At 43.9% G+C, this 26,381-nt stretch overlaps 1 protein-coding gene across 1 annotated transcript in view; it reads left to right on the top strand.

The window, feature by feature from the left end:
• The window catches only part of LOC135556025 (A disintegrin and metalloproteinase with thrombospondin motifs 7), a 196,118-nt gene extending 183,101 nt beyond the window's left edge, over nucleotides 1–13,017 (top strand). The window contains 1 exon segment of the mRNA XM_064988891.1: nucleotides 12,742–13,017. Coding sequence (XP_064844963.1) covers nucleotides 12,742–12,890 — 149 coding nt within the window. The 3' untranslated portion in view covers nucleotides 12,891–13,017.
• Nucleotides 13,018–26,381: the final 13,364 nt, after the last annotated feature.

Here is a 26,381-nt window from a genome sequence, read left to right as displayed (position 1 = left end):
TGGTACTGACTGACTGGGGGTACTGGTACTGACTGACTGGGGGTACTGGTACTGACTGACTGGGGGGTACTGGTACTGACTGACTGGGGGTACTGGTACTGACTGACTGGGGGTACTGGTACTGACTGACTGGGGGTACTGGTACTGACTGACTGGGGGGTACTGGTACTGACTGACTGGGGGACTACTGGTACTGACTGGGGACAGTGACTGACTGGGGGTACTGGTACTGACTGACTGGTTTACTGGTACTGACTGACTGGGGGATACTGGTACTGACTGACTGGGGGTACTGGTACTGACTGACTGGGAGGTACTGGTACTGACTGACTGGGAGGTACTGGTACTGACTGACTGGGGGTACTGGTGGGCGCATGAATCTCATTATGGTTTGTTCATGCTACATAAGCAGCACTATAACACATCTAATAACAATAGCAACCTGATTTGAAGAATACTAAAGAATACAGGTGTGGTGACCGTTTTATGTAACATTTGTAAAAGCTCTGTCCTCCACTGAAGTGCTCCACACCATGAACAAAAGTAGAGCAGTATGTTCATATGCTCACAACATGGCCTCTCACTGACTCAATAACAGTTTGAGTGAACATCAGGTGTCTTCTATGGTAGTGCTGCTGGTGCAGTGAATACACTGTGCCTTGTTCTTCCATTAGCCCTGTATAGAGACAGATGAAAGACCCCATCAGTGTTTCTTCCCTCAAATTGGACCAGTCCACACAAAGCCTCAGTTCTTCACATTCTATTACTGGACCTTGGATGAAATAGTTCATAAGAGTGAATTCATGTGGTCTCTCTGCCTGGAACACCCAGGAGAAAAGGCTAATAAGACAGACAAAAGCTTATAGAAAAACATGTATCAACCTGGTTGGATTGGCACTGAGCAGGTCTGTGTTATCACACGTGTCCACCTGTCTGATACACGTGGTAGGGGACATTAATGGAGCTTCTCTGGTGGAAAGTAATTCATTCTGCTGTTGCCCCCTCTCTACCATGTGAATCATATAAGCAGACAGAAGGACTAGTCAATAAGGGGCTAAGAATAAAACAAAATAAAATACCATTTAAAAAGCCATTTCCGTCAAACTTTGCTCTCATGCTTCAAATAGGAAGTGTAGTATGGTGTGTGTGTGTGTGTGTGTGTGTGTGTGTGCGCTACATAGTGAAGAAGACGGAGGCAAAGCATGAGCCAGCATGTGATAAACAGTGAAATTTCTCATCTATAATCCACTTACAGCAACAGGGAAGTCAGTGTATGCTTCAGGCTTCCCTCATTATGCTTCAGGATTCCCTCATTATGCTTCAGGCTTCCCTCATTATGCTTCAGGATTCCCTCATTATGCTTCAGGCTTCCCTCATTATGCTTCAGGCTTTCCTAATTATGCTTCAGGCTTCCCTTCCTAATGCTTCAGGCTTCCCTCATTATGCTTCAGGCTTCCCTCATTATGCTTCAGGCTTCCCTAATTATGCTTCAGGATTCCCTTCCTAATTCTTCAGGCTTCTATCATTATGCTTCAGGGAGGCTAATTAGGCCAGGCTTTATTACTATGGCTTCAGGCTTCCCTCTTTATGCTTCAGGCTTCCCTCTTTATGCTTCAGGCTTCCCTCATTATGCTTCAGGCTTCCCTCTTTATGCTTCAGGCTTCCCTCTTTATGCTTCAGACTTCCATCCATTATGCTTCAGGCTTCCATCATGCTTCAGGCTTCCCTCATTATGCTTCAGGCTTCCCTCATTATGCTTCAGGCTTCCATCCATTATGCTTCAGGCTTCCCTCATTATGCTTCAGGCTTCCCTCTTTATGCTTCAGGCTTCCCTCTTTATGCTTCAGGCTTCCTCATTATGCTTCAGGCTTGGGCCTGGTTTATTACTATTATGCTTCAGGCTTCCCCTTTATGCTTCAGACTTTCCATTATGCTTCAGGACAGTCAGGGGAGGCTTCAGGCTTCCCTCATTATGCTTCAGGGGAGGCCTCATTATGCTTCAGGCTTTCCATTATGCTTCAGGCTTCCCTCATTATGCTTCAGGCTTGGTTCCATTACTTCAGACTTCCCTCCAGGGGATGCTTCAGGCTTCCCTATTGGCTTCAGGCTTCCCTCCATTATGCTTCAGGCTTCCCTCATTATGCTTCAGGCTTCCCTCATTATGCTTCAGGCTTCCCTCCATGATGCTTCAGGCTTCCCTCCCTTATGCTTCAGGCTTCCCTCCCTAATGCTTCCCTCCCTAATGCTTCAGGATTCCAACCCCAATGCTTCAGGCTTCCCTTCATTATGCTTCAGAAAACTATGGACATCAGCTGATATCAGAAAGGCTGTACAGAAACTCAGCCTGGTTTATTACTATGGACAGCAATGCAGGCTGCCAGGCCTGGTTTATTACTATGGACAGTGAGGGGCCAAAACCTAGGAAGAAACCTCCAGGCCTGGTTTATTACTAGGGACAGTCCTCTTCTGGCTGTGCCAGGTGGAGATTATAACAGAACATGGCCAAGATGTTCAAATGTTCATAAATGACCAGCATGGACAGTAAGGGGAGGCTGCCTCCCTTATGCTTTATTACTATGGACAGTAATGCTTCAGGCTTCCAACACTAATGCTTCATGCTTCCCTCATTATGCTTCAGGCATCCCTCATAATGCTTCAGGTATCCCTCATTATGCTTCAGGACAGTGAGGGGAGGCTGCCAGGCCTGATGCTTCAGTGGCTTCCCTATGGACAGTGGAGGCTTCCCTCCCTGATGCTTCAGGCTTGCCAGGCCTAATGCTTCAGTCTATGGACCCTAATGAGGGGAGGCTTTCAGGCCTGTTCAGATTACTATCAGTTTAGGCTTCAGGCATCCCTCTATTAAGCTTTGTACAGTTTCATTGTTAACTCTGTTTGTACACTCCTCGATTACTATGGACAGTGAGGGGAGGCTGCCAGGCCTGGTTTATTACTATGGACAGTGAGGGGAGGCCTCCAGGCCTGGTTTATTACTATGGACAGTGAGGGGAGGCTGCCAGGCCTGGTTTATTACTATGGACAGTGAGGGGAGGCCTGCCAGGCCTGGTTTATTACTATGGACAGTGAGGGGAGGCTGCCAGGCCTGGTTTATTACTATGGACAGTGAGGGGAGGCTGCCAGGCCTGGTTTATTACTATGGACAGTGAGGGGAGGCCTCCAGGCCTGGTTTATTACTATGGACAGTGAGGGGAGGCTGCCAGGCCTGGTTTATTACTATGGACAGTGAGGGGAGGCTGCCAGGCCTGGTTTATTACTATGGACAGTGAGGGGAGGCCTCCAGGCCTGGTTTATTACTATGGACAGTGAGGGGAGGCCTCCAGGCCTGGTTTATTACTATGGACAGTGAGGGGAGGCTGCCAGGCCTGGTTTATTACTATGGACAGTGAGGGGAGGCTGCCAGGCCTGGTTTATTACTATGGACAGTGAGGGGAGGCTGCCAGGCCTGGTTTATTACTATGGACAGTGAGGGGAGGCTGCCAGGCCTGGTTTATTACTATGGACAGTGAGGGGAGGCTGCCAGGCCTGGTTTATTACTATGGACAGTGAGGGGAGGCTGCCAGGCCTGGTTTATTACTATGGACAGTGAGGGGAGGCTGCCAGGCCTGGTTTATTACTATGGACAGTGATGGGGAGGCTGCCAGGCCTGGTTTATTACTATGGACAGTGAGGGGAGGCTGCCAGGCCTGGTTTATTACTATGGACAGTGAGGGGAGGCTGCCAGGCCTGGTTTATTACTATGGACAGTGAGGGGAGGCTGCCAGGCCTGGTTTATTACTATGGACAGTGAGGGGAGGCTGCCAGGCCTGGTTTATTACTATGGACAGTGAGGGGAGGCTGCCAGGCCTGGTTTATTACTATGGACAGTGAGGGGAGGCTGCCAGGCCTGGTTTATTACTATGGACAGTGAGGGGAGGCTGCCAGGCCTGGTTTATTACTATGGACAGTGAGGGGGGGAGGCTGCCAGGCCTGGTTTATTACTATGGACAGTGAGGGGAGGCTGCCAGGCCTGGTTTATTACTATGGACAGTGAGGGGAGGCTGCCAGGCCTGGTTTATTACTATGGACAGTGAGGGGAGGCTGCCAGGCCTGGTTTATTACTATGGACAGTGGAGGCTTCCAGGCCTGGTTTATTACTATGGACAGTGAGGGGAGGCTGCCAGGCCTGGTTTATTACTATGGACAGTGAGGGGAGGCATGGGAGGTTTATTACTATGGACAGTGAGGGGAGACTGCCAGGCCTGGTTTATTACTATGGACAGTGAGGGGGGCTGCCAGGCCTGGTTTATTACTATGGACAGTGAGGGGAGGCTGCCAGGCCTGGTTTATTACTATGGACAGTGAGGGGAGGCTGCCAGGCCTGGTTTATTACTATGGACAGTGAGGGGAGGCTGCCAGGCCTGGTTTATTACTATGGACAGTGAGGGGAGGCTGCCAGGCCTGGTTTATTACTATGGACATCTGAGGGGAGTCCTCCAGGCCTGGTTTATTACTATGGACAGTGAGGGGAGGCTGCCAGGCCTGTTTTATTACTATGGACAGTGAGGGGAGGCTGCCCAGGCCTGGTTTATTACTATGGACAGTGAGGGGAGGCCTCCAGGCCTGGTTTATTACTATGGACAGTGAGGCTCTGGAGGCCTGACATTTGGGTCTAATTGTGCTGCCAGGCCTGGTTTATTACTATGGACAGTGAGGGGAGGCTGCCAGGCCTGGTTTATTACTATGGACAGTGAGGGGAGGCCTCCAGGCCTGGTTTATTACTATGGACAGTGAGGGGAGGCTGCCAGGCAAGGGGGACGGTGGAAATTCTTTGCAGCCTGATGTGTGCAGTGGGCTGTGACTTAGTGCAAAGCCTTCAGTCTCAGTGAACTCAGTGAGTAGTGGTGTGTATCCCAATCTCACTTTGGGCTCTTCTGATTCAAGTATTTTTCCAAATCTAATTGTATCATACCTTTATCTCTTTTTCATCTAATTTCTTCTTCACTGTCAATCGTTCCAGCTTTGTGGTCTCTCTCTGTCTCTCTCTCTGTGTGAAAGTTGACAGTGCTGGGCAGCTTCCACAAGTCAGTAATGAGGGGTACTCTGGGGAAGCCCCTGTCCAAGGAGAGACTCATTGATTCAGACAGACCGACAGGCCGGCTAGGAGTTCCAAACCCCACAGCTCCTTCTCCAAAGTGCTTTTCCCCTGAGCACACAGACAGGTTCGGTAGAAAGTTTGAGATTTAAAGTTGGAATTGATAGACACTAAACAGAAAACAAGATCCCACAAAACCCAAAAGGAAAATGACAACTTATATGTGATCCCCAATCAGAGACAAAGATAGACAGCTGCCTCTGATTGGGAACCACACATGGCCAAAAACAAAGAAATAGAGAACATAGACTTTCCCACGCGAGTCACACCCTGACCTAACCAAACATAGAGAACAAAAAGGATCTCTAAGGTCAGGCCGTGACATTAGGCTTCCTGTAACTTCCATCATGTGCACATTTCATATCAAATTAAATGTCCATTACTTTCATGTGGAATTCTCGTCTCGTTACATTTTCATCTACTAAAATTAATTTGTAATAGTTATTGTGTTTTTTCCAGGGCATTTCGTCTCGTTATCGTCATAGTTTTAGTCAGGAAAAGTAGGTTGTTGAGTATTTTTCATCATGGTTGTTGTTGACGAAATGAACACTGTTGTTGATGTAGCTTTAAACCAATGCGTTGTGATCCTCTTGCCAGGTCCAACCTCTCCCTGGTCTACTGGCCTGCATTTCCAATGTGAATGAGGTCATCCCGTCTCTCCCGGAGTCATGCCCCAGTAGTACGTCTAATAAACTCTGGGTTATATTCAGTCACTGTGAAGAGGATACGGTACAGTACAGTGGCGTGGGACGAGAGTACGAGGTCTGTGAACAAGAGGTTCCAGTTGCTTCAAATCTTCCCCCCCTCTGTGTACTGTCATGTTGTTCCTGGGATAATAGTGGTCCATGGATGCAGGAAACAGTGCGGGATGCATTTCAGTACAGTTTGATGGAAATTAGTTGGACAAAAGCTTCTGAGGACTGAGAGGAAGTCCACATCAGTGGACCTGACACCCTCTGTGGTGGAGCCTGGTTAAGACAGGATGTGGACTTGTCTGAACCCTCTGTGGTGGAGCTGGTTAAGACAGGAGGGTAGTGGACTTGACTGAACCCTCTCTGTGTACTGTCATGTTGTTCCATGGTTAAGGGAGGGTAGGGTTGAACCCTCTGTGGTGGAGCTGGTTAAGACAGGGGGAGTGGATCACCCTCTACCACAGGAGAAGGGGAGAACCCTCTGTGGTGGAGCTGGGAGGAGGGGTGCAGGAAACAGTGCGGGATAGCATTTCAGCTGTGACCTCTGACCCCTGTGATGTTAGGGCGCTCTGTGATCTGGGGCAGCATATGGAAACCCTCTGTGGTGGAGCTGGTTGCGCTGACAAAAGCTTCTGAGGACTGAGTGGAGATGAACCCTCTGTGGTGGAGCTTTAAGACTGGACTCGACTGAACCCTCTGTGGCGGAGCTGGTTAAGACAGGAGGGTAGTGGACCTGACTGAACCCTCTGTGGTGTAAGACAGGAGGGGTGGAGCTGTGGTGGAGCTGGTTAAGACAGGAGGGTAGTGGACTCGACTGAACCCTCTGTGGTCTGTAAGACAGGAGGGTAGTGGACTCGACTGAACCCTCTGTGGTGGAGCTGGTTAAGACAGGAGGGTAGTGGACTCGACTGAACCCTCTGTGGTGGAGCTGGTTAAGACAGGAGGGTAGTGGACTTGACTGAACCCTCTGTGGTGGAGCTGGTTAAGACAGGAGGGTAGTGGACTCGACTGAACCCTCCTGAACCCTCTGTGGTGGAGCTGGTTAAGACTGACTGACTGAACCCTCTGTGGTGGAGCTGGTTAAGACAGGAGGGTAGTGGACTCGACTGAACCCTCTGTGGTGGAGCTGGTTAAGACAGGAGGGTAGTGGACTCGACTGAACCCTCTGTGGTGGAGCTGGTTAAGACAGGAGGGTAGTGGACTCGACTGAATGCTCTCAAGCCTTGGCTTGTCTTCCAGCCCCCAGCTCCAGTAGGGGCGAAAAACACTGAGGCGGATTGTTAAGTACTTTGCGTGCGCCCGTGTCTGTTCAATGATGAAGTACGGTAGGAGGATTACTGTATGTGGAAGAGTTGTGTGCTGCCGTCTTAGTTGGAACATTTGACACAACAATGTTCATGTTCCTAACTTGTACAAGTCTGAACAACCGGAGTCCATCTCGCTGTTTATCAGCTCCAGATTGGCTGTATACCGTTTTATTAGAGCAACATGCTCTTCGTATGTTTTTGTGATTTGTTAGATATTCATCATTTTAAAATGGAATAAAGTACTGTATATTGTATGTCTTGGATGTGTGTCAGAGTAGATAGATAGAAAACCTGCAGCCGGCATATTCTGTCCCACATGCTTCAGTCCATCTCGCTTCACAATATACTGCGTTTTCTTTATTCCTATCACTGTGTATTGTGAAGCTGGCTGATGAAACCATATGGGAACAGAATATACTAACTACTACAGCCATCTCCCCCTTGACTACTATCTTGACCTTGACATTCACCTAGAATTCCCTATGTAAGATGGCTCATCTACCATGATTCAGATTCATGAGACACTGATATGTTCGCATACCACCACTTCATTGCTGGTTATTGTTTGTATATGTTTTGTATATTTGGTCCTGAATGTTCTTGCTGTTGGGCTCTGGTGGGTTAGATTTCCAAACTTGAAACGTACTTACCAGCTGTCCAGTGAGGGGAAAAAACATGGCTCATCTCGCTAATTAGTCTGCAATGAGATTTGCTTGTTGTGAGATATTTGGTGAAATGTACAAAATATTACCGTGGACTCTATGATTTAAGCAAGGAGTCAACTCAGGATGGCAGTGATGTTGGAATTTCAGCATTACAAATGACCCCAGTTCCTAGAATAGTTTCAGCAAATGGTCTGTGCCAAGAAAGGCATATTTATTTCAATTTCTAATGCTCTTCCTGGGTTTACTGTGATAACAACCCAGCTCTCTGGGGGGGTCTTGCTACCTAGCTTTACAGCAATATTAGAATTTGACTGGAGAAGGAAGCTTTGTGCACACTTAAAGCACACTGTAGACAGGATACTGCCACGCCAATTGCTGCTGACAAAGGTGAGTCATGGTTAAAAATAAAGCTTTGCTTTTCGGTGACTGTTTGTGTATGTGCGTATCCTGTCTGCTTTTATCTACAGGATTATGTCTTGTTTTTATTCAGCACCTGCAGCAACTCATCCGAACTCACCTTCCTCTGTTGCTACTCTAGCTCATCCGGACTCAACTTCCTCTGTTGCTACTCTAGCTCATCCGAACTCACCTTCCTCTGTTGCTACTCTAGCTCATCCGGACTCACCTTCCTCTGTTGCTACTCTAGCTCATCCGGACTCACCTTCCTCTGTTGCTACTCTAGCTCATCCGGACTCACCTTCCACTGGAAATAGCCTCGTTATTCTTATTCTTATTGTGTTACTTTTTACTATTACTTTTTATTTTAGTCTACTCTTGAACTGCACTGTTGGTTAAGGGCTTGTAAGTAAGCATTTCATGGAAAAGTCTACACTTGTTGTATTTGGTGCATGTGACAAATAAAATTTGATTTGTAGTTGGGAAGAAAAAGGGGTACAAAAATATATATTTTAAAAACTCACCCAGACTCACCATCCTCTCAGTCGCTACGCTAACTCACCCAGACTCACCATCCTCTCAGTCGCTACGCTAACTTGCCCAGACTCACCATCCTCTCAGTCGCTACTCTAACTTGCCCAGACTCACCATCCTCTGTCGCTACGCTAACTTGCCCAGACTCACCATCCTCTCAGTCTCTACGCTAACTTGCCCAGACTCACCATCCTCTCAGTCACTACGCTAACTTGCCCAGACTCACCATCCTCTCAGTCGCTACGCTAACTCACCCAGACTCACCTTCCTATCAATCTCTATGCTAGCTCACCCAGACTCACCTTCCTCTGTCACTATGCTAACTCACCCAGACTCACCTTCCTCTCAGTCACTATGCTAACTCACCCAGACTCACCTTCCTCTCAGTCGCTACACTAACTCACCCAGACTCACCTTCCTTTCAATCTTTATGCTAGCTCACCCAGACTCACTTTTCTCTGTTGCTACGCTAGCTTACCGAGACTCACCTTCCTCTCAGCTCCTGGTTCTCAGGCAGTCCTGCCCCAGAGCACCACTTAAGGTTTAGGAGAATGAGGCAGAGAACAGAAGAGGAAGGCTTCAGTTAAATCCTTCCCTCCACTCCCTTGCAGTGGGATGATAAAGGCAGTGGAACAATGAAGTCATTTTTAATACAGATGCTGGGAGTTTGGTGTTAACAGACTATGGTGAACACTCTGAAAAACTGCTGAGATCTCTCATTGTGTAGAGTAGAGCTCAAGACCATCTCAATGTAACGGATGTGAAACGGCTAGCTTAGTTAGCGGTGTGCGCTAAATAGCGTTTCAATCGGTGACGTCACTTGCTCAAGGGCCGCGGCTTTTGTGGAGCGATGGGTAACGACGCTTCAAGGGTGGCTGTTGTTGATGTGTGCAGAAGGTCCCTGGTTCGCGCCCGGGTATGGGCGAGGGGATGGTTTAAAATTATACTGTTACATTGACCCAAGAGCAAGGGGAACTACTACTTCAAGGTCTCAGAGCAAGTGACGTCACCGATTGAAACGCTGTTTAGCGCACACCGCTAACTAAGCTAGCCGTTTCACATCTGTTATATCAACTTGACTTTGTTACAGAATGGTCCTGTGAAGAGTTCTTAACTGTATTATAATAACTTACGATAGATTCATTCCATTGCACTTTTCCGTCATTGCTGGCCTTGTTTTTAGTTGGCAATTTAAACCGAATTGGTTACAGATTCATCACAATGTTAATGTAGCACTCAAGAAGACAACTCCATCGCTTACTATTCATTTTTCAATTACATTTATCTTTTTAATGCAAGAGGCGATCGATCAGGCACAATCTCCCAATAACTCAACATCCTCGTCTCTACTTCTAAGGACATATCCTTGTGTTATCCTTGTGTTGGGGATAATGTTACAAAGGTAGCGTGTTACGTAATCTGATACATTTTTATGAGTCACTCGTAATATAACGCTTCACTTTCCATTCAAAGTAATATTGTAAAGTATGTCATATGTAATATATTACTATTTCAAGTAACTAATCCCAACAACTGTCTTCAATTTTCATTGTGATTCTAATCACTAAGATCTGGCCATGCATTATCAGTTGAAAAAAATGAAAGATAAATCTTACTGTAGACTGGAAAAGAGAGCCTCTTCAGGACCACCTGAGAGCACAGTGTAGCTCATTATTGTTTTTATTTCTGTTCGTTTTCAATAATCCTCTGGCAATGTTTTATTAATTGAATAATGTATTCCTTTTTCCATTTCATATTCACTGATGTGCTTTAATGGTGCTGCGAGAGGATAAATATTCTAAAGAACTTCTGCCCTCATTTTCCCTCGGCAACCGTGGCTTCAATCTATCATTCCCATAATACATCTGCAGGCGCTGAAAGCCGTTGTCATCCATTACAGAAGGTTATCTACAGTCCCAAGCCTTATCATTTTGCACCCGATGGGGATATTATTTGGTTATTAAACCCCACATGTTTTTTTTATCTGGGATTTCTCAGGGGAATTATTTCAAATGTTTTAATTATACAGTATTTGTCTAAATTTCCCATTGACAGCGAGGTATGATTTGATCTGAAGATATACTCTACTAAGTTAAAATCATACAGGGTTGACCTCCCTTCCAAAGCACAGATGAATGTGGACATATACCGCATAACTATATTGTTCTTCGTCACTTTTAATGTCTCATAAGTGTCTTTGATTTGTGTGTTTTTGTTGAAAGGATCTGTATTGCTCGGTCAAGATGGACATGGTCAGCAACACTCACTACTATCACTAAGATCTGGTACCTTCCAGCCCTGAGACCTCAGCAGTCTTTAATTCCCCTTTTCTCTCTGTCTCAGATCAGGCCCCTATATGCTTTACATGTATATTTTAACATAGGATTTGTCTTAATTACATCATGCATACAGATGATAGTGATTTGGCACCGTTAGCGTCTCATACTAGCTATACCTTGTTTAAGTGACCTTGGATGACTGGTTAACTCCTCAAAGGAGGTCTGTGACCATTAGTGATGAAAGATTTGGAAAATTCCTCATCACCTTGTAAAATGCACAATAGCTGATTTGGCTGCGACGATGATGATGATGTTTCTCATTATGTAACTTGTGAAATATCATTATAATATTGTGCCTTGAGCAAATCACATTATAATGAAGCAATCCCGTTATCATGAAGACATGTTTCGTTGTGTCATTCCATCCTACTCTTATGACATCCATGTAATGTGGACCATGTGCTGCTTCGCTAGTGGTATTTGTGGATGTAGCAAGTCGTTGTCATGCTGTTAAGTCCCTCAGCTTTCCCTATATGAGAAAACCATGCTTGCATTTTGGTTATTTCACAATCACATAAGTTACATTCTCACCACACATGTAATGTGAACCATGACTCTGACATATTGTATCTAGTGAATGTTGCTAGTGTCTGTGCTTTTGTATTGCTCTAAAGCTGTGCCTTTCAGATTGTTTTAAGTTGTTGTCCCCATGGTGCACATCTCTGTTGAATTCAGACGTCCCAGTGCCCTGACCTGAAGGAGCCTGTCAAGCATTCATAACACAAACAACCCACGTTAGCACGCCTCTGTGAGCCTTGTTAGCGCGCCTCTGTGAGCCTTGTTAGTGCTCCTCTGTGAGCCTTGTTAGTGCTCCTCTGTGAGCCTTGTTAGTGCTCCTCTGTGAGGCTTGTTAGTGCTCCTCTGTGAGGCTTGTTAGTGCTCCTCTGTGAGCCTTGTTAGTGCTCCTCTGTGAGCCTTGTTAGTGCTCCTCTGTGAGCCTTGTTAGTGCTCCTCTGTGAGCCTTGTTAGTGCTTCTCTGTGAGCCTTGTTCGTGCTCCTCTGTGAGCCTTGTTAGTGCTCCTCTGTGAGCCTTGTTAGTGCTCCTCTGTGAGCCTTGGTAGTGCTCCTCTGTGAGCCTTGGTAGTGCTCCTCTGTGAGCCTTGGTAGTGCTCCTCTGTGAGCCTTGTTCGTGCTCCTCTGTGAGCCTTGTTAGTGCTCCTCTGTGAGCCTTGTTAGTGCTCCTCTGTTAGCCTCGTTAGCGCCTCTGTTAGCCTCATTAGCGCGTCTCTGTTAGCAGCATTAGCACGCCTCTGTTAGCCTCATTAGCGCGCCTCTGTTAGCCTCGTTAGCGCACCTCTGTTAGCCTCGTTAGGCGCCGCTGTGAGCCTTTTGTTAGCGCACTTCTGTGAGCCTCGTTAGCGCCCCTCTGTGAGCACAGGGTAATAGAGCATGAGCAGGAATGCCTATGAGTCATCTGAGCAGTGACCTTTGAACTTAAGGGGCTCAGTGGTCCGGGTGTGTTGTTATTCAACTTTTAAAATCCATTGTTCATAGTACAAAGTCTGACTTGGGTCACAGTCTCTATAGGGCTTATGTAGCAATTATCTTTTCTATTAAGGGAACTTAGTTATGCAGAAGCTGTTGGTGTCCTTATTATACAGAATTGTCTCACAGATAACTCTCTCTGTGCCTCTGTGTCTCTCTGTCTCTCTCTCTCAGGGCTCACGTGTCTTCGTGACCGCCTCACGTTCCGTTTCTGTCAGACCCTCCAGTGGCTTGGCCGATGCCACCTGCCCGCCGTGCGGACACAGTGCTGCAAGACCTGTGGCCGGCGTTCCCGTGGCAACGAGCGCACGTCCCGTCGCTGAGGTCAGCGATCAATATAGGGTGGACACGGTCACCCACACTCTTACACTCTCACACACACAGACATGGACACGCACAGACATGGACACGCACAGACATGGACACGCACAGACATGGACACGCACAGACATGGACACGCACAGACATGGACACGCACAGACATGGACACGCACAGACATGGACACGCACGGACATGGACACGCACGGACACACACGGACACGCACAGACATGGACACGCACAGACATGGACACGCACAGACATGGACACGCACAGACATGGACACGCACAGACATGGACACGCACAGACATGGACACGCACGGACATGGACACGCACGGACATGGACACGCACGGACACACACGGACACGCACAGACATGGACACGCACAGACATGGACACGCACAGACATGGACACGCACAGACATGGACACGCACAGACATGGACACGCACAGACATGGACACGCACAGACATGGACACGCACAGACATGGACACACACAGACATGGACACACACGGACACACACAGACATGGACACGCACAGACATGGACACGCACAGACATGGACACGCACGGACATGGACACGCACGGACATGGACACGCACGGACATGGACACGCACGGACATGGACACGCACGGACATGGACACGCACGGACATGGACACGCACGGACATGGACACGCACGGACATGGACACGCACGGACACGCACAGACACGGACACGCACAGACACGGACACGCACAGACATGGACACGCACAGACATGGACACGCACAGACATGGACACGCACAGACATGGACACACACAGACATGGACACACACGGACACGCACAGACACGGACACGCACAGACATGGACACGCACAGACATGGACACGCACAGACATGGACACGCACAGACACGGACACGCACAGACACGGACACGCACAGACACGGACACGCACAGACACGGACACGCACAGACACGGACACAGACAGACACGGACACGCACAGACATGGACACGCACAGACATGGACAGACACGGACACGCACAGACATGGACACACACAGACATGGACACGGACAGACATGGACAGACATGGACACGCACAGACATGGACACACACAGACATGGACACGGACAGACATGGACAGACATGGACAGACATGGACACGCACAGACATGGACACGCACAGACATGGACACGCACAGACATGGACACGCACAGACATGGACACGCACAGACATGGACACACACAGACATGGACACACACACAACACATACAGATGATCAGGTAGCAGCTCTGGACCTGCAAAATTGCAGTATCCATCTGGTCCATCTGTCGTTGAAGGGTGAATCTTGAGCTGGATACACACAATTTCTCATACAGGTCTAGTGTCAAATTGGTAGCTCCTCTCACCCTGCTGTCCTGGCTGCTGGGTCAGAGCTGCTGGGTCAGATCTTCTCAGTGCTGTTGGGATAGAGCCACATTCTGGGTGGTAGGAAAACTATACCTGAGCTGTGCTTGATTAGTTTGCCTGGTATAATGGAACCAATGGAATAGTCCCAAAGGTGCTAATAGAATTATATCAAGCACTCCTCAAAAAATGATTTTACACATAGTAGGATGGGAGCACCTGACACAACACAAATTCCTCCAAACTGTATAATGAAGAAACATGGTTGTTGCTCTCTCTACTGTTGAGATAATGATGTATGTGTTTGTTTGCACTTTTCTCTCTTATGGATCCAACTGTTATTCTGTTTTGATTGTGAGAAATGGTGCAGCTGGACTGTAACACGTTGTTTAGTCATATGTCTGGTTCAGCCAATAGCAACGTGGACTGTAACACGTTGTTTAGTCATATGTCTGGTTCAGCCAGTAGCAACGTGGACTGTAACACGTTGTTTAGTCATATGTCTGGTTCAGCCAATAGCAACGTGGACTGTAACACGTTGTTTAGTCATATGTCTGGTTCAGCCAGTAGCAACGTGGACTGTAACACGTTGTTTAGTCATATGTCTGGTTCAGCCAGTAGCAACGTGGACTGTAACACGTTGTTTAGTCATATGTCTGGTTCAGCCAGTAGCAACGTGGACTGTAACACGTTGTTTAGTCATATGTCTGGTTCAGCCAGTAGCAACGTGGACTGTAACACGTTGTTTAGTCATATGTCTGGTTCAGCCAGTAGCAATGTGGACTGTAACACGTTGTTTAGTCATATGTCTGGTTCAGCCAGTAGCAACGTGGACTGTAACACGTTGTTTAGTCATATGTCTGGTTCAGCCAGTAGCAACGTGGACTGTAACACGTTGTTTAGTCATATGTCTGGTTCAGCCAGTAGCAACGTGGACTGTAACACGTTGTTTAGTCATATGTCTGGTTCAGCCAGTAGCAACGTGGACTGTAACACGTTGTTTAGTCATATGTCTGGTTCAGCCAGTAGCAACGTGGACTGTAACACGTTGTTTAGTCATATGTCTGGTTCAGCCAGTAGCAACGTGGACTGTAACACGTTGTTTAGTCATATGTCTTTCAGCCAGTCACGTATGTCGTTGTTTAGTCATATGTCTGGTTCAGCCAGTAGCAACGGGACTGTAACACGTTGTTTAGTCATATGTCTGGTTCAGCCAGTAGCAACGTGGACTGTAACACGTTGTTTAGTCATATGTCTGGTTCAGCCAGTAGCAACGTGGACTGTAACACGTTGTTTAGTCATATGTCTGGTTCAGCCAGTAGCAACGTGGACTGTAACACGTTGTTTAGTCATATGTCTGGTTCAGCCAGTAGCAACGTGGACTGGACCAGCGTACTCATTTAGCATACAGTTGTTACACATTTGTTAACTACCAGATTACCTTGGAGCTTGTACAATGCTTTGTATTGATAGCAGCTGATGTAGCGACTAGTACATGTAGAATAAGCAACACCACTTGTCAAGTTGGTTCGCAGCTTGTGAACAATGCTTTATAAAGCAGCTACATAGTGTAATTACCTTTTCATGAATGCTTATAAAGTGAGTAAATAAAAAAAGCCAAATTCTTTGACAATGGTGCTGCAAAAATAACCTGGTGCTAGAGGCGTCCTCAAGCGTCAAACTCCGTCAGGTCAGGTGTTGGCTGACCAGTGCCTTTTCTACTTGAATCCTGCCCTCCATTAAAGTATTTGTCTCTAAATTCTGCCGTTTTAATATTTGACATTTTTGAATTTGTCTCTAAATTCTGCCATTTTAGTATTTCTCTAAACTCTGCCATTTTAGTTTTTGTCTCTAAATCTTAGTAGAATTCAGTTTTGACCTTATGTACGGAGAATTGTTATGGGAGAATTGTTGTTCAGTGTACAGGGGAATAGAATCATTAGAATCGTGTTACTTTTAGCCATTCTCAGAGAATTACGGAGGGCATAGAGGTTTTAGAACAACAGCACAAGGGAGGAATATATGAATTGCTCATTTAAGTTATCAGTGCATTGCTTTTATAAATTAGAATGAATCATTTTGTATGCCTCCAAGAATGAGTATTTCTTCTGTCATTTTGATGTAGTGAGTGGCTGTAATATTTTGTTTAGGCAATATGCAAACACTTGACCCGCCTCCCCTAATTTATGCACTCTGTGTAATTATTACTAACGATGATACATTGTTCTAAGAATTAATTTCCTGTCAAATGTTTGGCTTTTAAATGAGTTCTTTCAGAATTCCTTTGTTTTTAATGATACTCTGTGAAAAAACAACTGTTTTCTCATCACGGCTCTGATAAATCATCAATACTTACAGTCGTTTAAACTCTGAGACCTTTATTCTTATTCACCTTTGTTTTAACCACTTTTTTTGACGATTTAGTTTATTTTGTAAATCAGTGACCACTGAGAGATACTGTATATGTGTCACTTTTGATTTTGAAATGTCATTTTTAGTTTGACCATACACATTAGAGTTGATAATGATGATAAATCTTCAGCAGTCCTTTACGTTTCTAAAGTCTCAGAAGCAGTTTATATCACTCCAGATTCAGGGATCCTTTTAGTCATGCAACCTGAGGAAATTAGGATTTACCACAAGGTTCTGACAGATGAATGATTAGTCTTGTAAATGTTTTGCTTTATAAGTGATGTATCCTCTATGTACAGTCATGTTTTTCCAGCAGCTTCCCATTCCTGTAGTGGTGGGACAGAGGTTATTCTATGCTCTGGGCTATATTGGCACCATCTGTAAGTGCTGTGGTGAGGTTGAACTCTGGACTTCCACCTGAGGTTGATGGTGAGAACCAGGGCGGAGTAGCTGCCTGAGGCTTTCCTGCAGTTGGTATGTGGCAAACTACTGTTTGTGAAACAAAGTTTGTATATTCATCTCTAAAGGGCACAGGGAAAGATCTCTTTTGTTGTTTCATCTTGCCTCTTAACAATGCTCGGCATGTTCAACAGCACTCAAACCCATCCACTTCCAAAAGCAATTTAGTCATGCTTCTTTGTACTCATCAATAGTTTATTTTGTAACATAAATGTTTGTACTTTACATTTTGTATTTATACCACTTCAAATAAAAAATGTGAAAATAAAAACCCAGTTTGATGCATCATTCTGCTGTTTCATGATTAAAAAGAATAACCCATGTAAAGTGTTTCCATTCAAAGCTACAGGGAGGCCAGTTGTCAAGTATTTCATGTCTCCAGTCAGAGAAAGTCACAGATCTGAAACTCTTTATGCAGGCAGCTTTTCACTTGAGACAATTCAGAGCAGAAGCCAACCTCCTCAGAGGAAGTAAATCAGTGCTGAGGGTTTTTATGTACCAGTTTCTTTTCTTCTTTCTTTGTAACAGAACAAACAACAACATACAAGACACTCACCAACACCCACAACATCAGCCCTGCCCAGACCCAACTGCTCACACCCTCCATCTCCAAACGGCACCATTTTGTTTCGCTCTGTCACACATGGTCATGCACTTTCAACATTTAGATAATGAAGCATCTGACCTTTCCATTGTGTTAACAATGGAGGATTGGTTGATTTCCAGTTTTGTAAGTATACGTTTTTCAAGATGATTGATGAGAAAATTATCGTCCAACCCATCGAGTATCTCACTGCACCGTCATATGTCTTGAAATATGCAGACAGACAAATTAAAAGTAGATTTATATTGTAATACAGCCAACTCTGTCCACCATATAAAAAAACACACTCTTTTCCACCCAGCCTTCGTTATCTCAGGCACATGGACTGGAGGGTGATTTACGCTTTTTCAATCAACAATCATTTAGATAAGTAAAGAAGTGGTGGAGTTTTGATGAAAGGAGCCCCCTCTGAGATGTACAATACTTAAGTTCAGTTATTTTTTTACTGTTGCTATGAACAGCTTCATTCTATAATCACATGATGTCGTTTTGTGAGTTCTCTTCAGTAAGCCTTGAAAATGAGCTAATAACCATTATTTTGTTTGTCAACCATGGATAGCATAAGTAAGTAAGCATTTCACCGTAAAGTCTACACTTGTTGTATTCGGCGCATGTGGCAAATAAAGTTTTATTTGATAAGCATTCATAACCATTGATAACATTCAAAACCATTTTTTTCTCCAATTTCGTGGTATCCAATTGGTAGTAGTTAGTCTTCTCTCATCGCTCTAACTCCCGTACGGACTCGGGAGAGGTGAAGGTCGAGAGCCATGCGTCCTCCGAAACAACCTAGCCGCACTGCTTCTTGACACAATGCCCATCCAACCGAGAAGCCAGCCGCACCAATGTGCCAGAGGAAACACCGTACACCTGGCGACCTGGTCAGCGTGCACTGCGCCCGGCCACAGGAGTCACTAGTGCGCAATGAGATAAGGACATCCCTGCCGGCCAAACCCTCCCTAACCCGGACGACTCTGGGCCAATTGTGTGCCGCCCCATGGGCCTCTCGGTCGCGGCCGGGTGTGACAGAGTCTGGACTCGATCCCAGAATCTCTGATGGCACAGCTAGCACTGAGATGCAGTGCCTTAAACCACTGCACGACACTGGAGGGATAACATTCCTGCCACCTGGGAGGGATAACATTCAGAACCATTCATGACCACTGATAACATTCAGAACCATTCAGAACCACTGATAACATTCATAACCATTCATAACCATTGATAACATTCAGAACCATTCAGAACCACTGATAACATTCATAACCATTCAGAACCACTGATAACATTCAGAACCATTCAGAACCACTGATAACATTCAGAACCATTCAGAACCACTGATAACATTCAGAACCATTCAGAACCACTGATAACATTCAGAACCATTCAGAACCACTGATAACATTCAGAACCATTCAGAACCACTGATAACATTCAGAACCATTCAGAACCACTGATAACATTCAGAACCATTCATAACCATTGATAACATTCAGAACCACTGATAACATTCATAACCATTGATAACATTCAGAACCATTCAGAACCACTGATAACATTCAGAACCATTCATAACATTCAGAACCATTCAGAACCACTGATAACATTCAGAACCATTCAGAACCACTGATAACATTCATAACCATTGATAACATTCAGAACCATTCAGAACCACTGATAACATTCAGAACCATTCAGAACCACTGATAACATTCAGAACCATTCACAACCACTGATAACATTCAGAACCATTCAGAACCACTGATAACATTCAGAACCATTCAGAACCACTGATAACATTCAGAACCATTCATAACCATTGATAACATTCAGAACCACTGATAACATTCATAACCATTGATAACATTCAGAACCATTCAGAACCACTGATAACATTCAGAACCATTCAGAACCATTCAGAACCACTGATAACATTCAGAACCATTCAGAACCACTGATAACATTCATAACCATTGATAACATTCAGAACCATTCAGAACCACTGATAACATTCATAACCATTGATAACATTCAGAACCATTCAGAACCACTGATAACATTCAGAACCATTCATAACATTCAGAACCATTCAGAACCACTGATAACATTCAGAACCATTCATAACATTCAGAACCATTCAGAACCACTGATAACATTCAGAACCATTCAGAACCACTGATAACATTCATAACCATTGATAACATTCAGAACCATTCAGAACCACTGATAACATTCATAACCATTGATAACATTCATAACCATTCATAACCATTGATAACATTCAGAACCATTCAGAACCACTGATAACATTCATAACCATTCATAACCATTGATAACATTCAGAACCATTCAGAACCACTGATAACATTCATAACCATTCATAACATTCAGAACCATTCAGAACCACTGATAACATTCAGAACCATTCAGAACCACTGATAACATTCATAACCATTGATAACATTCAGAACCATTCAGAACCACTGATAACATTCATAACCATTGATAACATTCAGAACCATTCAGAACCACTGATAACATTCATAACCATTGATAACATTCAGAACCATTCAGAACCACTGATAACATTCATAGCCATTGATAACATTCAGAACCATTCAGAACCACTGATAACATTCATAACCATTGATAACATTCAGAACCATTCAGAACCACTGATAACATTCATAACCATTCATAACCATTGATAACATTCAGAACCATTCAGAACCACTGATAACATTCAGAACCATTCAGAACCACCGATAACATTCAGAACCATTCAGAACCACTGATAACATTCATAACCATTGATAACATTCAGAACCATTCAGAACCACTGATAACATTCATAACCATTGATAATATTCAGAACCATTCAGAACCACTGATGACATTCATAACCATTCATAACCTTTGATAACATTCAGAACCATTCAGAACCACTGATAACATTCATAACCATTCATAACATTGATAGCATTCATAACCATTCATAACATTCAGAACCATTCAGAACCATTCGTAACATTCAGAACCATTCATAACATTGATAACATTCAGAACCATTGATAACATTGATAACATTCATATCCATTCATAACCATTGATAACATTCATAACCATTCATTCATGTATGCAGTTAGACCCTCAAAGTCACACCAGTTAGTGTTACCAGATCAGTATGATTGCTACCCAGAGAATACCATGCTTTAGTTCTATCACTATGGACTCCAATGAGGCTTCACTCAGGGTATTTTACAGCCTGGGGCCACAGGGACAGTTTAACCCCTTCCACTGGGCCCTGTTTTGTTATGTCTCAACAGCTTGTTAAAGGTCTCCCTTGTATAAGCACAGTGGAGCAAGTCTCTACTCTTTCTCCGAGGATCACTTTGCCTATGTCATGATACCCACAAACACAGTTCTATTCAATCTGGAAGGCTGAACAGATTCCTCGATAGAAATTAAAAGCCGACATTGCAGTCTCTGCTAAAGTGGGAACATGTCCTTTTAAATGTAATTTCTGCTGTAAAGTTGAATTTCTGCCCTGGTGATGTTAACATACACATACTGTAGTTCTGGGGTGGGTTGAAGTAGGAGCGGCAGGACAATAACACTTCTGGTTGACCAGATTCACAGCTTTACACTGTGTTAACAATGACTTGACACTGTGTTAACAATGACTTTACACTGTGTTAACAATGACTTTACACTGTGTTAACAATGACTTTACACTGTGTTAACAATGACTTGACACTGTGTTAGCAATGTCTTTACACTGTGTTAACAATGACTTTACAGTGTGTTAACAATGACTTGACTCTGTGTTAACAGTGTCTTTACACTGTGTTAACAATGTCTTTACACTGTGTTAACAATGACTTTGCACTGTGTTAACAATGACTTGACACTGTGTTAACAATGACTTGACACTGTGTTAACAATGACTTGACACTGTGTTAACAATGTCTTTACACTGTGTTAACAATGTCTTTACACTGTGTTAACAATGACTTTACACTGTGTTAACAATGACTTTACACTGTGTTAACAATGACTTTGCATTGTGTTAACAATGACACATGACTACTCTTGTTGATGCTGCTCCATCTGACGACTTCATCACCATTGAACTCTTCAGTTTCCACCGACTTCCATTCGGGTTGCAGCAGGTATCTGAGGGTGTCTTGAAAAGGACAGCGAACAAAATGTCAGACACCAAAAACATTGCTATCTGGTTATGCCGCAAAGCTTGCTGTCAAAATGTGTGTTTAACCAACCATAACCTTTTAATCAAGCCTACCTCTATCAACAGCCGTGTATCCCACAAACAATGCAAAGTGGAGTGATAATTGAAAACAAGCTTTATCTTCAACCTCAAGGCTTAACCTTTACAGTTTATCCACCTTGCTACCATGGTAACAGACACAAGGCTGTAAACCAATCAAAGCAAGCAATGTCTGACTTTAGACATCCAAGTCTTGTGGGAGTTTATACAGTTCTCACTATAAACGTTTTGCAACAAAGTAAATGTAGGTGTTTTATCTCTGTTTTTTCTCTCCTGTTGCACCAAACATTAGTTTGTTTGTTGGTGATTTCCTGTTGAAAGATGTGGCTGATACAATCAACTGCATCTGGTTTCCAAATGTTGCGTAAAGCTCGTGACAGGATCTGCTAACAATTAGAGGGATGCAGAGGAAAGAAAAGTGGGTTTTATTGTCTATTGAGTGTAGACAAATTAATGCAGATTGTATTTGCCCTCGGGTGATTGCCAGGCTACACTGTTCACAGAAACTAATTTCATTAGAGAAGCTCCACAATGGCGCCGTTGCTGGTTGGCTTTATCTCAGCCTGAGGGCATGGTGTCCCACTCTGAAGCTCTCTTGAATACGGATCAGTCACTCAGAACCGGACCAATGCGATCTCATTCTGATCCCGCCAGTCTTGAGATGGACTTGATTACCAATAGGAAGGGTCTCTAGGTACACTGTACACAGCCTCAAATAAATATAGAGCCCAAGAAGTGGGTGTCTCCCTTCAAGCCAAGTTCAATTAATTCCTTCATTTTAAACTGCCATGAAGGCACATGAGATTGCTTGGAGGAGCTGGGTTCAATTTGGTGCTCAGACAAAGTGATTGCTGTTTTGTTGCTTTGGAAATGATTCTGCTGCCAGTAGAGCACAATTACAATACAGCCATAACAACAACTACAAATATGAAACTGAATGGCTTTGTGTCTCTGAAGATGTAGAGTAATCAGTAACATTCTGCTGTGTCTAAGGCCTGTCTATTGTGCTTGTGACTTGTTTTTCAAGTATGCATGTAGCCTATTATCACTTAAATATAAAAATACTTCTATGGAACTTAATACTACTAATTACCTTGTCCTCAGTGTGTTATGTAAAACTCGAGCATGTTGTTGTCATCTTTTAACAATGCAAAAGCAATTTGAGAGTTCTACGTTGCAAATGATCATGTGTATGATTGTACCGTAACTTAACTGAATTGTTATCACATTCAGTTAATGAAAGAACCAGAAGTAGAAACACCATTCACACCAAAGCAACCACTCCACTAGTTTAGAACAAATAGGTACTCTGTCATAGATTTCTCCATTGGTATCATAACTTATCAAGCCTGCGGTAACATAGCAGGCCATCCCCACTAGGGACACACTGGTTGAATCAATGTTGTTTCCACGTCATTAAAATGAAGTTACGTTGAACCCTACGTGGAATAGATGTTGAATTGACGTTTGTGCCCAGTGGGTTCCTGCCATTACAATAAGTTGTAGTAGGAGAACTACACTGCCTTCAGAAAGGAGTCACACCCCTGGACTTTTTCCACATCTTGTTGTGTTAAAAATGGATTATATTCAGATTGTGTGTCACTGACCTACACACAATACCTCATAATGTCAAAGTGGAATAATGTCAAAGTGGAATAATGTCAAAGTGGAATAATGTTTTTAGAACATTATTGTTTTATTGTTACAAATTAATAAAACGTGAAAAGCTGCATCGTCTTGAGTCAATCAGTACTCAATCCCTTTGTTATGGCAAGTAAAAATGTGCTTAACAAGTCACAAGTTGCATGGACTCACTCTGTGTGCAGTAATATAGTGTTTAATAAATTAAAAAAATATGATTTACCTCATCTCTGTACCCTACACATACAATTATCTGTAAGGTCCCTCGATCGAGCAGTGAATTTCAAAAAATGATTCAACCACAAAGACCGGGATGTTTTCCAATGGAAGGTTTTCCAATGCAAGGTTTTCCAATGCCTGCAAAGAAGGGCACCTATTGGTAGATGAGTGAACAAAAATTAATTAAGGGGTATGAATACTTTCTGAAGGCACTGTATGTTTAGAGAAGAGAAACAGAGCCCCCCACTGGCAAAATTAGTACATTACATGGCAAATGATAATCTCCAAGGTAACAGGAAAGACATCATAATGGGACCCAATGGCCATAACCACTGTCTCTCTCTCTCCCCATCTCTCTCTCTCCATCTCTCTCTCTAGCTCTCTCTCTCCATCTCTCTCTCTCCATCTCTCTCTCTAGCTCTCTCAATTTAATTCAATTCAATTCAAGGGGCTTTATTGGCATGGGAAACATGTGTTAACATTGCCAAAGCAAGTAAGGTAAACAATAAAAATTAACAGTAGACATCACACATACAGAAGTTTCAAAACAATAAAGACATTACAAATGTCATATTATATATATATATATACAGTGTTTTTACAAGGTACAAATGGTAAAGGACACAAGATAAAATAAATAAGCATAGATATGGGTTGTATTTACAATGGTGTTTGTTCCTCACTGGTTGCCCTTTTCTCGTGGCAACAGGTCACAAATCTTGCTGCTCTCTCTCCATCTCTCTCTCTAGCTCTCTCTCTCCATCTCTCTCGCTCCCCTCTTGTGTTCTTGTCTTCTTCCATCAGTTTTCCTAGGGGCCTTTATGTGTTGATATATTGTAGCCTAAAGCATCGCCCCAAGCACTGGTTTTCATCCCTGAGCGTTGCTTTTCACAGTAAATCTGTGAAATCTTTTAAGGGAGATTTGAAGTGGGACTTTAATGGTCTGGTCTGTAGGGTAATATCTTGTCTGACTTTGGGAACTAAGTGATGGTGGGTTGTCATGTAAGGCTATATATAAAAATCACCTTAAACTGTTTTGCAGTAAATTGCCTTTAGGTTTTAGCTCGTAGGATATTGCAGTTTTAAAACGCATAGACAACCTGATTCCTGGTCCCTGAACTTAAACAAGATGGCACTTCTCTGTTTTGTTTCAATGTGTTTGTCCTCATCTGTCACGTTCTGACCTTTATTTCCTTTGTTTTGTATTTATTATTTCGTATGGTCAGGGCGTGAGTTGGGGTGGGCAGGGTTTGATTTTCTATGATTTGGGGATTTCTATGTTTCGGCCTAGTATGGTTCTCAATCAGAGGCAGGTGTCGTTAGTTGTCTCTGATTGAGAATCATACTTAGGTAGCCTGGGTTGCACTGTTTGTTTGAGGGTGATTGTCTATGTTGATTGCTTGTTTTAACACAGTTCGCATTAGTGTCACAGTTGTTATTTTGTTTATTATTTTTGTATAGTGTTTCAGTGTTTTCTTTATTAAAATTCATGATGAACACATACCACGCCGCATTTTGGTCCTCCGATCCTTCTCGCCTCTCCTCTTCGGAAGAAGAGGAGGACGACCGTGACATCATCTCATTACCACCAGGTAGAGCATCTAGTCTCATCCTGCATTCATATCAAAGTTCTATAAGGTACAGTATAACAATGAACTAAACCCTTGCACTCGTGGGAATTGGCCTTTATGCATAGGTCTACATTGAAATGTTTCTTACAGAATAAATATGGAAAGCATATGCATAACCATGGTAACAATGAAAAGGGAACAGTTTGAAGATTATGGGAACATTAATAGACTAAAGGTGAGGACACAACAGTTCACCTAACACAAGACTGAATGCAAACACTATACTGTTGATTTGATGTGCATTTGACATTTACTGTGCTTTTCACCCATTTCGAGTGTTATGTCGTATGTGTGCATCCTTTGAGAGACGTTCTATCGATTCCCGGAGTAATTTCATGTTTTTAAGTGTATCGGAGCTATTCGCTGTTCAAGCAGGCAGAAATACAGCCGGTATGAGGAGTTTTACATCCGTCTACTTCAAGCATGCAGCAGTTTAATATTGGAAGTGAGGGGAGCATAATTTTACAACGAACCGGAACAGAGCCCTAGGCACTAGATTTGGTGAAGGAGATGTTTTGGGATCACACTGAATATCACAGTTCTGTTGTACATATTGTGATGTTTTGCCGACAGCCTAACTCTTGTTAGATTAATTAAATGTCAGTTGATGATTTAGCCTCACGGCCAACAGCTCGACTTCTCCAGCTGATCTGTGCACTGTAGAATAGATGCACTGTAGAATAGATGCACTGTAGAATAGATATGCACTGTAGAATATATATGCACTGTAGAATAGATATGCACTGTAGAATATATATGCACTGTAGAATAGATATGCACTGTAGAATAGATATGCACTAGAATAGATGCACTGTGGCATAGATGCACTGTAGAA

Source organism: Oncorhynchus masou, chromosome 2, assembly GCF_036934945.1.
Source record: "Oncorhynchus masou masou isolate Uvic2021 chromosome 2, UVic_Omas_1.1, whole genome shotgun sequence".
Classification (NCBI taxonomy): Eukaryota; Metazoa; Chordata; class Actinopteri; order Salmoniformes; family Salmonidae; genus Oncorhynchus; species Oncorhynchus masou.
This window is presented reverse-complemented; position numbering and strand designations above follow the sequence as displayed.